At 40.5% G+C, this 14,867-nt stretch overlaps 1 protein-coding gene across 1 annotated transcript in view; it reads right to left on the bottom strand.

Annotated features, from left to right (window-relative positions):
- DNAH11 (dynein axonemal heavy chain 11) overlaps positions 1 to 14,867 on the bottom strand; it is a 358,932-nt gene that overhangs the window by 299,498 nt on the left and 44,567 nt on the right. Inside the window, exon 9 of the mRNA XM_042919849.1 lies at positions 3,352 to 3,468. Within this exon, the coding sequence (XP_042775783.1) occupies positions 3,352 to 3,468 (117 nt within the window). The remainder of the gene's footprint in view (positions 1 to 3,351; positions 3,469 to 14,867) is intronic.

Here is a 14,867-nt window from a genome sequence, read left to right as displayed (position 1 = left end):
TTTGTTGACTTTGGATTTTGTATTAACATTCAGAAGCAAACACTGACTGAGATTGAACAAAGAAGCGCAATCCTCCGACAGCAGGGAAATGCATTGATTTCCCAACATGCTCTTTCAAACACTTACTGTACTGACCACAAGTGAAATACCAGAAGCTTCCTGACCGCATCTCATCTTGTCTACCTGATATGTTTAGTGAGACGTGACTCCAAGTGTAACAGAGAAAAGACACAGAGGCTATGGGGAGGCTGGAGAGCCAGGAAATGGTAAGAAGAAAAGTCTTAACCCTTTAGGCAGGTGCACATGACCAAGTAGCTAAAAATTACCCTCTGGGATGAGAACTGTGGTCACTGGCACCTCTTGCTTCCTTGTCATGATGGCACTGAGAGCTATTCTGTAAAGAGTAGAAAAAACACTTCCCTTCCTATCAACCTCAAACGATTAAACATGGACTCCCACTACATGTTTCGTCTCCTAAATATCCCATTTGAGATCTGTAAGATCCGCTGTAATTTTCTTCTAATTCCCACTTTCACTACGTAACATGGCTTTTCCTAAGGCTGCTGCCACCATTCAAGTACTAGCTATTTGTTTTTTTTTCCTAGCTTTTCCTCTTTCCACAATTTTTTTCATCTCTTGCCACCTGAACCATTGCACACGTCACACTTTCATCGCCTCCACTTTCACCGTCTGAGGACTCCTCTAGACACTTTCACTCGCACACTTCAGTCTACCTTCACGCAGACACACTACATTTCAGAGAAACATCCCTTCGCGTTTGGCTTTGTTTTGTTTTTTATTGAGTGTCGACACTTGGAGGCTTTGAACTACAGTTTCACATTAGAGGAGAACAGTGTTTGGGCCCAGTGCCCTTCCTGGTCACGTCTTTGCCAAGGGCAGGCATGAATCACGGTCTTGGGAAAAGCATCTGCAAACATTTATTCCCTGGGACCCAACAGCCAACGGTCACAGTTTATCATCCTGCACCGGTGGCAGAGATCGTTTTTTCCTCAATACGCAATCCTGTAAGTTTTGTCCTCTGCCACTTTTCTCCCTGCAGTCACCCTCAGCAGGGTGTCATTCCGTTACTCTGACGACCAGTCTACCCAACCCCAAGCAGTTATGAAGTGTTCGCTTCATAAGACACTGAAGGAAGGGATCTAAATATAACAAAAAACCTAAGATGATGTCCCACCCCTGCAGAGCTACCAGGCAGGAGCTCACGTTATACGTTTCCACAGACAAGGTACAAATATGGGGAAAGTTAAAGAAAAAAATACATGACAAAAAGACAAAGTTGTTTAGAAAAAGAGAAGTGGCACACACTAGAAGAGAATCCGTATCAACCGTTGTGCTAAGAGAAGAAGAGAGACTTGAATTAGAAGAGGTAGCAGGGGCGCCTGGGTGACTCAGGTGGTTAAGCATCCAACTTTGGCTCGGGTCCTGATCTTACGGTTTGCGAGTCCAAGCCCTGCATGAGGCTCTCTGTCGGGCCAGAGCCCGCTTCAGATCCTCTGTGCCTCTCTCTCTGCCCTTTCCCCAGTCACACTCTCTTTCTCTCTCAAAAATAAACAAACACTATTTTTAAAACGTTTATGTATTTACTTTTGACAGAAAGGGAACACATGCACAAGTCAGGGGGAGAGAGAGGGGGAGGCACAGGATGCCAAGCAGGCTCCAGACTCCGAGAGGCCAGCGCAGAGCCCGACGTGGGGCTAGAACTCCCAAACTGTGAGATCATGACCTGAGTTGAAGTCACACCAACTGAGCCACCCAGATGCCCCATTTTAGGTTTTTTTTCTGCGTTTATTTATTTATTTTTGAGAGAAAGCAGGAAGGAGCAGGGAAGGGGCAGACCAAGAGGGAGAGAGAGAATATCAAACAGGTTCTGTGCTCTCAGCACAGAGCCAGACATGGGGCTTGAACTCACTAACTGTGAGATCATGACCTGAGCCAAAGTCAGACACTTAACTGACTGAGCCACCCAGGCACCCCAACATTAAAAAAAAAGGCTTTAACAACAACAACAACAACAACAGGTAGGAGTCTCTGTAAAGAGAACCATCTACATTCTTTCCTCTAGTTATTTATAAAAGCATGAAAAACAAAGTAGCTCCTGTAACAGAGAGAATGATACATTACTGGGTACCCATTACAAAAACAGTATTGAATTCTGCTATAAAAGAAAATATTTATGACTGATTGCTAAGTGAAAAAGTTTGCCGAGGGCCAGCCTATGATGTCACTTTTGTCAAAGAGATACATGTATGCATTTCTACCCAAATAAAAAGTAGTGGTGGTATGAAATAGTAATTTCTGAGAGATGGGATCACAGGCAGCTTAATTCTACAATAACAGGCTATATATTTTGGGCAACAGCATCTCCATTTCATCTCCCAGCTCTTACAAAATGCACAACTACTTGATCCCTGTCAATTCTCCATGTTAAAATGCTTTCCCAGGCCAAGACAATTCCACCTTCACCACCAACTGACTGATCATGTGAATCTAAAGGTCAAAATCGGACAGTATCTTACATGAAGTCTGTGTCCATTCTCTTGTTTTGCACTGCCATTTTCAATGAATTGTGCCCAAGATTCCCTGGGCATATTTCTCCTGAAACAGAAGGCTCAGTTCCTCTTGTGGGATGCCATCTGAATTTACATGTCACTTACGGTTCTTTTCTTTGACAAGCAAGTTTCATATATGTCCCTCTTCCTCATCTCATAAGCTGTCCTTTTGGGAGGTCTGCGACGATGCATTTCTTTTATGTAACTCAGAATACATACATAGCACACTGCATTTTGTCAGTTCTCTGTCCAACATTTTTTTGCATTTTAACATCTGAAAGTGGACTATGGTACATAATCGATGGAACCATAATTTTTTGGCACCACTTTCCTTTCTGTATACACAAAATAATGGTGTGTTTGAAAACCTATGATGTCTTATATCTCATGAAACATAGTACCCAAAATCCTATTTGTTTCAGAAGTGAAGTGGCCAGGTAAACCCAACACATGTAAACAATGGTCAAGAAAAAAATCTTGGATTAAGAGGTATTTCCCACTTCTCATGGAGGCTTAATTTTCAATCAGGATTTCATTGGCCATGCCAACCTCACTCTAAAGGTAACAAGAGCTACAACACTTCATCTGAAAAAAGATCAATGCCCCAAAGTCCTGACAATGACCTTGTCCAGAGTGCACATCATTCATCAGAGCAGTACGTAAAATTTAATTCAGGGAGGTGAATGCAAACAGCATGTGACTGGTTAATAGTTTACCTGGATCCGAAAGGAATGTATTCACTAGGAAAATATTTTTTAATGATAGCTTCTTCAGAACTAACCTTGAACGCAGCTTCTAAACCATTGCAGTTAAAGAAACCTTCACAAAGAATTGTCCCAAGCCTTCGGTCAAATTCCAAAGTTTTGGACTTAAACACAACATAATCACTTTCAAATTCCTGTAAAATTCAAAGGCAAATAGTTTATGAGAAAGTATCCAACAGTGAAAATAGCAATCACTGAAGCATGACCTGCCTCCCTCCCTCTCCCTCCCTGTGACACCCTTCCCCCTCCCCTTCTCTCCCCTCCTCCTTCTCCCCATCTCTCTGAATGTTTCATAGCAGGATTCCAGGGAAGAACAAGAAAGAACTTATCTAACTGTTCAAAACGGGAGCCTTATGGGAACACTGAGCATTTAGCACTACCAGCCTGCGTTTCCACAGGCCTTTTCACCGGCACAGACCTCGACATCAGCATTTGGACCCACGGTCTGTTGTCCTCCCCCAATCCATTTTTTTTTTTAATCAGTGATAAAGCAAAGCTTTTCCGAAAATAAAAAAGAACCCATCTTCATTGTAATTTCAGTATACCTATAAGTTTAAAAGAGGATGGTTTCTCATGGAGCAGAAAACCTACCCAGAAACACTATTTCTTCAGGTGAGAACAAAAATCACAGGTCTGTAAGAAAGCATCATTAGTGATACGGATGAAACACAATGCTCTTCCATTTTCCCTGTGTGTTAATATGCAGTTAACAACCCCCAGTTTCCTCCTAATAATAACCACCCACTCCCGTGATTAGAAAGAATGAAATCGTGAAAGAATAACTATCATCTGCATGGCACAGCAATTCACAGTCTTCACCGAAGAAGTTCCAGAAATTCACTAACACTTTGGGCTTTCCAGTCATGCTGCCCCTAGACCGTGTGTACCACCCATTTAACATCACGGGGTCCTCTGTTACCTCTATAAACAAAGCCTCATCTATTAATAACAGCAGTAATACTGATGGCTAACATTCAGTTTTCTGTTCTGAATGCTTTCCAATATTAACTCAACTTGCACAAACACCACATGATGTAGGTGATATTGTTTCCGCCTTATACGGGACAAAACAAACTCAGGGAAGTTAAATAACCTGCCCATAGTCACAGCAGAACCAGAGCGTAAATCCTGGCAACCTGACTCCAGAGCCCACATTTCAACCACAACGTTTGTAGGTTTCTACGAAGGAACACCCCGTGCTGACCCTTTAACACACCCTGACAACAGAGTGCAATGGCAACGTTCTAGGGCTCTGTGTGTCATATATCACAATTTTATATTTAGCATCTAGAGGAAGTCTCTAGGTCTGAACAAGAGATAGTCTCTTCATTCAAGATCAATGACTTTTAAAAGTAAACACAACTTCCCAACAAGTCCCAACAAGCCTAACTTATCCCTCTTCTCAGTACAACAACAAGAAGCTTACAATTTCAGATGCTCAAGTGTTAAACAGTTCGTAGTTAATAGCTCAAGGAGGGGAAAATGCGAATCTCGATCCCAACTATCTCTCTCTCTCTCCTAAACTGTTTTACTCATTCAACCCAAATTCAGAAGGTCAATGGCACCTCTCCCCATGAAAGTCTCACAGATAATTCAAAGTCATCTTGCACAAATCTGAATTCATCATTTTCTCTAAAAAGCAGCTCTTTTTAGACACCTGAACAGAAATTTCAGCCACCTCCTTTGCCCCCTTCTCTCTTGGTCAAGTGCTATCAATCTCTTCTCTTAACCACCTTGTGAGTACGCCGACTATGCTCCCTCTCTCCAGGCATCACTCTGGTCCAGATCACCACTACCATTCAGCTGGATTTCTGCTAAACACTTTCTTTGCCTCTGTTATTGTCTCTATGAATAATTCCTCAAAGTGCCGTCTAAATAAGCTTCCTAAAAAAAGAAATATTATGATGTCACTATTCATAATCCTCCAATTCATAATCCTTATTTTTTAAGATAAAGTCTCAAAAGTCTTACCACACTCTATAAAACCCTATGTGATCTGGACCCCCTTTCACACTAGGAACCAGCCCTACCTGCCTGGTCATACCCATCCTCTCTCTCTGAAGGATTCAATTTTCCACTAATCCCTTCCTTTTTACCCACTCTTCACCTGCCTAATGTGTATTTATTTTTCAGTTCTATTTATCTTTTAGGTACTTTCTCAGTTTCCTCTCACTTCCTTTGGCAAAGGGGCCCTTCACAAACATTCTCCTAGCGCTCTGTATTTTTCAAATCCTAGCACTGAGCCCACTGGATTATTGCCTACCTGTATTCTCCCCTGGAGTCAAAACTCTGGGAGTATAATGAACAGGTTTAGTAGTCAGAGTCACAGTCCCCATACTTAATGGGGTTCTTGGCACACACGTGTTTCTCAATAAATACTTATTAAAGCATTAACAATATGCTGGAATTACTCAAGGATCATTATAAACTTTTTTTTTCCACCTTGGCAACTGCAAAATTGCCCTTATTAGTGACATGAGAAATTACTGAAGTTTTAGCTAGAGAAATGCCCTGATTTGACTTAACTCCTAAAAGGCACTCGTGCTACTGAGTGAAAAATAGACCCTAATGGAGCCAAGACAGGGGCTAAGCAGTTTCGGGGCAAAGGCAGTAATTCAGGTCAGAGATGAGATGTGGGTATAATCTCAGGGTATGTCTGGCAGAACCTGCTGTTTATCATGGGTAAAAGAGCAAGACCGTGAATGACTCCAAAGCTGTGCATCACATGTGCCATCTAATGAGATGGAGACAAGGAAGAGTAGGTTGGAGTACAGGTAAAGGAGAGGTTCCGCTTTGCAAGTTTATATTGAGATGTCTATCAAATATTTCAGCTCAGATGTTGAGTGGGCAGTTGAACATATGCTACGTGTTTGGGATTTAGAAAGACCCTTAACCATTACGTATAATGTGCGACAGGCTTTTGGAACATGTTCTTTATGCAAATTCAAGAGGTTACTCTGTTTCTATTCTGAGAGTTTTCATCAGAAAAGGACACGGAATTTGGTAAAATGATTTTAATGCATCATTTAACATAATCATTCTTGTCTTCTTTAAAACTGTTAATATGTGGATTTTCAAATATTAAACCAGCTTTGCATCCCTAAAATAAACCTCACTTGCACATGGTATAGGTCCTTCTTCTGTGTTGCCAAATTCTGCTTACTAATACTTTGCTAAGGATTTTTAGCTCTAGATTTATGAGGGAAAATAGTTTGTACTTTTCCTTTTTTTTTTATTATCTGCTCTGGTCTGGTAATCAGGATAATAACTACTAGCTTCATAAAACAAATTAGGAAGTGTTCCCTCCTCTCGTATTTCTGTAAGAAACTGTGTAGAACTAATATTAATTCCTAAATATTTGGAAATAACTGAAGAAATCTCCAGTTAAACAGTCCGGGCCTGGATATTTCCTTTGGGGAAGTTTTTTTTTTTTTTTTTTAAGTTTATTTATGTATTTTCAGACAGAGACAGAGGGAGAGAGGAGCAGACAGTGAGGGAGAGAATCTCAAGCAGGCTCTGCATTACCAGCGCAGAGTCTGATATGGGGCTCAAACTCACGAAACTCTAAGATCATGAGCTGAGCCCAAACCAAGAGTTGGACGCTTAAGCAACTGAGCCACCCAGGAACCCCCCTTTTGGGAGGTTTTTAAATCACAAATCCAATTTTCTTAGTAGTTATATTATTCAAATTTTCTATTCACCACAGGGGAAAAAATGTCAACCACATGTGGTGATGGATCTTAACCAAACCTACTGTGATCATCGTTTCTCAATCTATGCTCATGTCAAACTCATGTTGCACAACTAAAACTAATTAATCAATGTTATACGTCAAATGTATCTCACTTTAAAATTTGTTTCTGGGGCGCCTGGGTGGCCCAGGTGCTTAAGCATCCAACTTCAGCTCAGGTCATGATCTTGTGGTTCTTGAGTTAGAATCCCACATCAGGCTCCCTGCTGTCAGTACAGAGCCCATTTCTCATCCTCTGCCCTCCCTTCTCTGCCCTTCTCCCACTCGCACACTCGCTCTCAAAAATAAACATTAAAAAAAAATTTTAATGGCACAAAAACAGACACTCAGATCGACAGAACAGAATAGAGAGCCCAGAAATGGACCCACAAACATATGGCCAACTCATCTTTGACAAAGCAGGAAAGAATATCCAATTGAATAAAGACAGTCTCCTCAGCAAGTGGTGCTGGGAAAACTGGACAGCGACATGCAGAAGAATGAACCTGGACCACTTTCTTATACCATACACAAAAATAAACTCAAAATGCATGAAAGTCCTAAATGTAAGACAGGAAACCATCAAAACCCTCGAGAAGAAAGCAGGCAAAAACCTCTCTGATCATGGCTGCAGCAACTTCTTACTCAACAGGTCTCTGGGGGCAAGGGAAACAAAAGAAAAAATGAACTACTGGGACCTCATCAAAATAAGAAGCTTCTGCAAAGTGAAGGAAACAATCAGCAAAATGAAAAGGCAACCGGTTGAATGGGAGAAGATATTTGCAAATGACATATCAAATAAAGGCTTAGTATCCAAAATCTAGAAAGAACTTATCAAATTCAGCACCCAAAAAACAAAGAATCCAGTGAAGAAATGGGCAAAAGACAGGAATAGACACTTCTCCAAAGAAGACGTCCAGATGGCCGACACATAAAAAATGCTCAACATCACTCATCAGGGAAATACAAATCAAAACCACGATGAGATACCACCTTACACCTGTCAGAATGGCTCACATTAACAACTCAGGCAACGAAAGATGTTGGCGAGGATGTGGAGAAAGAGGATCTTTTTTGCATTGCTGGTGGGAATGCAAGCTGGTGCAGCCACTCTGGAGAACACTATGGAGGTTCTTCAAAAAATTAAAAATAGAACTACCCTACGACCCAGCAATTGCACTAGGTATTTATTCAAGGGATACAGGTGTGCTGTTTCAAAAGGACACATGCACCCCAATGTTTATAGCAGCACTATCAACAATAGCCAAAGTATGGAAAGAGCCCATCGATGTCCATCGATGGATGAATGGATAAAGAAGATGTGGTATATATATATACAATGGAGTATTACTCGGCAATCAAAAAGAATGAAATCTTGCCATTTGCAACTATGTGGATGGAACTGGAGGGTATTATGCTGAGTGAAATTAGTCAGAGAAAAACAAATGTCATATGACTTCACTCATATGAGGACTTTAAGACACAGAACAGATGAACATAAGGGAAGGGAAGCAAACATAATATAAAAACAGGGAGGGGAAAAAACATAAGAAACTTAAATATGGAGAAAAGAGGGTGACTAGAGGGTTGTGGGAGGGCGGATGGGCTAACTGGGCAAGGGGCATTAAGGAATCTATTCCTGAAATCATTGTTGCACTATATGCTAACTCATTTGGATGTAAATTTAAAAAATAAAATAAAAATTTTAATTTATCTATTTCTCATTGGATGAGCTGTGATAGTTCTGGTATTTGAGGAATCAGTCCATTTCTTCCGGGTGTCAAATTGATGTGTGCAGAGGTTGTTTTTTGTTGCAATATTCCCTATTATTCTTTTGATGTCTGCAGAGAATGTAGTGGTAGCCCATTTTATCCCTGATACTGGTAATTTGCTTTTTCACTTTGTCTTTTCAAAGAATTAACTCTTAGTTTCATTGATTTTTCTCTATTTTTTAAATTTCATAGATCCGTTCTCTTTACTGTTTCCTTCTTTCTAGTTGCTTTGTATCTACTTTGCTCTTTTTTCTAGGTTTTTTGTTTGTTTGTTTTTTTCCTCTAGGCTCTTAAAGTGAAAACCTTGACTACTGTTTTGAGACTTTTTTAATCTATACATTCTGAGTGCTATTACTGTCTCTCTCAGAACTGCTTTGGCTGTTCCCACAAATTTTGATAGGTTCCATTTTCAGTTTCATTAAGTCCTCTATATTTTATTTCCCTTGACACTGTTCTTTGATTCATGGAATATTTAAAGATGTGCTTCTCAGTTTCCAATGTTGAAATTTTCCTGTAAGGGGCGCCTGGGTGGCTCAGTCGGTTAAGAGTCCGACTCTTGGTTTCGGCTCAGGTCATGATCTCACAGTGTGTGAGTTCGAGCCCCGCATCAGGCTCCATGCTGACAACACAGAGCCTGCTTGGATTCTCTCTCTCTCCTTCTCTCTGCCCCTCCCCCGCTCACTCTCTCTGTCTCTCTCTCAAAAATAAATACAACTTAAAAAAATTAAAAAAAAAAGAAAATTTCCTATTATGTTTACATTATTGATTTCTTTTTGATGCCATTGTCAACAAAGAACATATTCTGTACAATTTCAATCTCGTACATTTGTTAAGGTTGTCTTATGGCCTAGATATGGCATATCCTGGTATATGTTTCTTGAGCACTTAAAAAGAAAGTGAATTCTGCTTTTGTTGCGTGGAGTGTCTTATAAACATAGATTAGATCTTCCTGGTTGATGTTAGTGAGTTCTTCCACATCCTCGCTCATTTCTGATTCACTTGTTCTTTCAATTTCTCAGAAGGGGCCAATGAGGTCTTCAACTTGGAATGTGAATTTGTCTCTTTCTTTTCGGTTCTATCAGTTTTCAACCATATATTTTGCTGCTGGCTTTTTTGGCGCATACACATTTAGGATTGCTATGTCTTCTTGGTGGACTGACCCTTTTATCAAGGGTCTACAAATCTACAATATAATTTTAATCTACAAATTTGATTATATTTGAAGCAAATTTCTGAAATAAAGCATACAGTAGGGTCATATTTTTTAGTACACTCTGGCAAGCTCTTTGTATTTGTGTATTTAGATCATTTACATTTAAGGTAATTATTGCTACATTAAGGCTTAACTGTCAATTTTTTTTGTTTCTTTTCAGTTGTTTTCCTCCATTTCTTACTGTCTTCAGCTCTAATTATTTGAATTTTCTTAGAATTAGATTTGATGTAAATATAGTGTTTCAAATGTAACTCTCTGTATTGTTCTAGATTTTATATCTAGATACATTTATAAATTATTACATTATATGTCCATCAGTTATCACTGTCTAATGTCATCGTCTTTCACCAGTTAAAGTATGAAATCTTACCCTCCAGGGGCGCCTGGGTAGCTCAGTAGGTTAAGTGTCTGACCTCGATTCAGGTCATGATCTCACAGTTTGTGAGTTCGAGATCTGTGTCAGGCTCTGTGCTGACAGCTCAGAGCATGGAGCCCGCTTCACATCCTGCATGTCTCCCTTGCTCTCTGCCTCTCACCCACTCCTGCTCTTTCTCCAAAATAAATATTAAAAAAAATTTTTTTTTAAATCTTACCTCCCACAACCAATGAGTCAAGGAAGAAATCACAAAGGACATCAAGGCTACCTTGAGATGAGTTCTAAGACGATGGCAGAGTAAGAGTAACCTGAGCTCACTTCCTCCCATGACACACATTTAATGTAAGTCCTTCGGAAAATGATCTAAAGATTAGCAGAAGAGATCATCCACAGCTAAAGACAAAGAAGAAGACACATTGAGAAGGGAAGAGGGAGCAGAGATGCAGTTGAGCACCAAACCCCCAGGAGAGGGACCCCCAAGTGGGAGGGATGTCACAGGTGTGAAGGTCCTCCCTGAGGAATGTTATCAAGCCACACATTAAGCACCCCAGGCCATGGGGATCTGTACCTAAAGACCTGCTCCTACAACACTTGGCTTTGAGAAGGGCTGCACTCCAGGAGAGGCAGAGGATTACAGGAAACTGAGACTGTTCTTAAAGGACCAGCACACTGTACCACTATGCCCAAGGCCTAGCACAGAGCAGCAGTTGGTCATGCCACCTGGGTTATAAGTGAAGGAAATCTACTGACTTAATTTTAAGATGTGTGCTGAAGGGGAAGGGATCTACAAGAGCCTTCTCAGAGAAAGAAAGTGCTGGTGGGTGCCATTTTTCTTGCCCTCCTTCAATCTAGCTGGCTGGATGCTTGCCAGAGCTCGTTCTGACACTCTCCATCTGTACTGCTAGCACTCACTGTTGACCCCAGAATTCCCCTGCAGACCCACCCTGCCAAGTGGCTCCTGTCCCCGACACACCTGGCAGTCCTGGCCGGGACTGGCACCGCACACCCCCTCCAAACAGGCTCCTGGGGGTGGAGGGGGCATGCCCACACAAGCTTACCCTGATCTCTCAGCCAGCTATGCCAGGAGCTAATCCTACCCACCAGCCAGCCTGTAGCAGCTATAGCCAGGCCTCTCAGCTGGGCATACCAGGGGCCAGCCCTTCCCACCAGTACACTCCCAGTAGTCACAGCCAGACGCTGCAGACAGATGGGCTGGGGGGCAGCAGCACTCACCAGCACAACTACAGCAGATGCAGCCCAGGCACAACAGGAGGGTGTATACCGCCCACACAGGGGACACCACCGGACAACCTGGTGCTGGGCACTAGGGGGCACTGTACTACTGGGCTCACAGAATGCCTTCTAAATAACACCACAACCTTCAAGACCAGGAAACACAGCTGACCTACATAATACATAGAAATAAACAGAGTGAGAAAAAATGAGGTGACAGAGGCATATGTTCCAAACAAAAGAACAAGATAAAATCTCAAAAAACTAAGTGAAATGGAGATAAGCAATCTATCTGATAAAGAGTTCAAAGTAATGATGCTCACTAAACTTGAGAAGAGTGGATGAAATCAGTGAGAACTACAACAAAGAAAGAAAATACAACCTATCAGAACTAAAGAATACAATTAAAGGAAAAATACAATAAAGGGATCAAGGGCAGATTAGAGGATGCAGAAGAATGAATCAATCATCTGGGAGACAGTGTACTGAAATGGACTCAAGCTGAAGAGCAAAAAGAAAAATGAGCATATAGTAAGGTACTTCTAAGACAACATCAAGCATAACAATATTCACCTTATAGGTGTTTCAGAAGAAAGAAAGAAAGAAAGAAAGAAAGAAAGAAAGAAAGAAAGAAAGAAAGAAGCAGAACACTTATCTGAAGAAGTAATAGCTGAAAATTCCCTTAAACTGGGGAAGGAAATGGACATCCAGGAAACAGAGAGAGCCCCAAGCAAGATGAATCCAAGGAGGTCTACATCAAGACACAAAAATTAAAATGTTAAAAATTAAAGAAAAAGTAATCTTAAAACAGGAAAAACAATTACATCTGTACAAAGGAAACCCTAAAACACTATCAGCTAATTTTTCAACAGAAACTTTGTAAGACAGAAGGAAATGGCATGATATATTCAAAGTGCTAAAAGGAAAAAACCTACAACCAAGAATATTCAACCTAGCATGCAAAGTTATTCAGCATTGAAGGAGAGATCAAGTTTCCCAGATAGAAGAAGTTCATCACCACTAAACCAGCCTCATAAAAAATGCTAACAGAACTTCTTTAATCAGAAAAGGCAAGGCCATAAATAGAAGAAAACTATGAAAAGAAAAATTTTCACCACTAAAAGCAACAGGAGTGTACTACATCAATCACTTACAAGGCTAGTAATGAAGATTAAAACAAAAGTCAATTCCTGGATAGAGCTGGATTGTATTACACTAAGCAAAGTCAGTCAGAGAAAGACAAATACCGTGATTTCACTCATATGTGGAATTTAGGAAACAAAACAGATGAACGCATGGGAAGGGAAAGAAAGAGAGGAAAGAGAGGGAGAGAGAGAGAGAGAGAAGGAAACCATAGACACCCTTAACAATAGAGAATAAGCTGAGTGTTGATGGAGGGAGGTCTGTGGGGGATGGGCTAGATGGGTGATGAGTACTAAGGACAGCACTTGTTATGCTGAGTGTTATATGTAAGTGATCAATCACTAAATTTTACTCCTGAAACTGTATTACATTATATGTTAACTAGCTAGATTTTAAATAAAAATTTGGAGCATAAAACAAAAAAACAAGGTAATTCTATCTACAATAATTGGTTAAGGGATACACAAAATAAGATGAAAAATTTGACATCATATACATGAAACATGCAGTAGGAAATAAAAATGCAATGTTTTTAGAATGTGTTCAAACTTAACTATCACGTGTGCTACATACATAGGGTATTAAATATGAATCTCATGGTAAACACAAACCAAAAATCAATGATATACAAAAAATTTACAGAAAGGAATCCAAGAAAACATTAAAGAAAGTCATCATCACGAGGGAGAAGAGCAAGACAATACAAAAGAAATACAAAAACAACCAAAAAAAAAAAAAAAAAACCCCAATTAAAATGCCACTAAATACATACCTATCAATAATTACTCTAAATGTAAAAGGTCTAAATGCTCCCATCAAATAACATACAGTGAATGAATGGAAAACAAAATATGACTCAACTATATGCTGCTTACAAGAGACACACTTCAAGGGCGCCTGGGTGGCTCAGTTGGTTAAGCATCCAACTTCGGCTCAGGTGATGATCTCGCAGTTTGTGAGTTCCAGCCCCGCGTCGGGCTCTGTACTGACAGCTCAGAGCCTGGAGTCTGTTTCAGATTCTGTGTCTCCTTCTATCTCTGCCCCTTTTCCACTTGTGCTCTATCTCTATCAAAAATAAACGTTAAAAAAAAAAAAAAGACACACTTCAAACCTAAAGATACATACAAACTACAAGTGAAGGGATGGAAAAAATATTCCATTCAAATGGAAGTTAAAAAAAAAAAAAGCTAAGGGTAGCAATACTTATGGTAGACAAAGGAGGGTTTAGAACAGTGACTGCAGGAGCAAGGGGGTGGCTCAGCCAGTTAAGCATCTGACTCTTGCTTCTGGTTCAAGTCATGATCTCACAGTTTGTGAGCTCGAGCCCGAAGTTGGGCTCATGCCAACAGCATGGAGCCTGCCTGGGATTCTCTCTCTCCTCTCTCTGCCTCTCCCCCTGCTCACATGCTCGCTCTCTCTCTCTCTCTCTCTCTCTCGCAAAAGAAACTTAAAAAAAAAAATTGACTGCAAAAAGAGACAAAGAGCATTACATAATGATAAAGGGATCAATCCAATCTGAGACTATAACAATTTTAAATATCTATGCACCTAAATATATGTTTAATAAGGGGTGCCTGGTTGCCTCAGTTCATTAAATGTTAGACTTCAGCTCAGGTCATGATCTTGCAGTTCATGGGTTTGAGCCCTGCGGGTCAGGCTCTGTGCTGACAGCTCAGAGCCTGGAGCCTGCTTTGGATTCTGTGTCTCCCTCTCTCTGTGTCCCACCCCTGCCCATGCTCACGCTCTCTCAAAAATGTGTGTATATCAAAAAAAATTAAAAATACATATATTGACATGTAAAGCAAATATTGACATAAAGGGAGAAATTGACATTAACACATTAATAGTAGGAGACTTTAACATTCTGCTTACATCAGTGTATAGGTCATCTGGACAAAATCAGTAAAGAAAGAGTGGCTTTTAACAACACAGTAGGCCAGATGGGCCTAAAAGATATATACAGAACACTCCATCCAAATACAGCTGAATACACATTCTTTTCAAGTACACACACAATATTCTCCAGGATGGGTCATTTTAAGACACACAGCAAGTCTTGATAAATA

Source organism: Panthera leo, chromosome A2 (genome assembly GCF_018350215.1).
Source record: "Panthera leo isolate Ple1 chromosome A2, P.leo_Ple1_pat1.1, whole genome shotgun sequence".
NCBI lineage: Eukaryota > Metazoa > Chordata > Mammalia > Carnivora > Felidae > Panthera > Panthera leo.
Note: the sequence above shows the minus strand (reverse complement) of the source record. Positions and strands in the feature narration are given on the sequence as shown.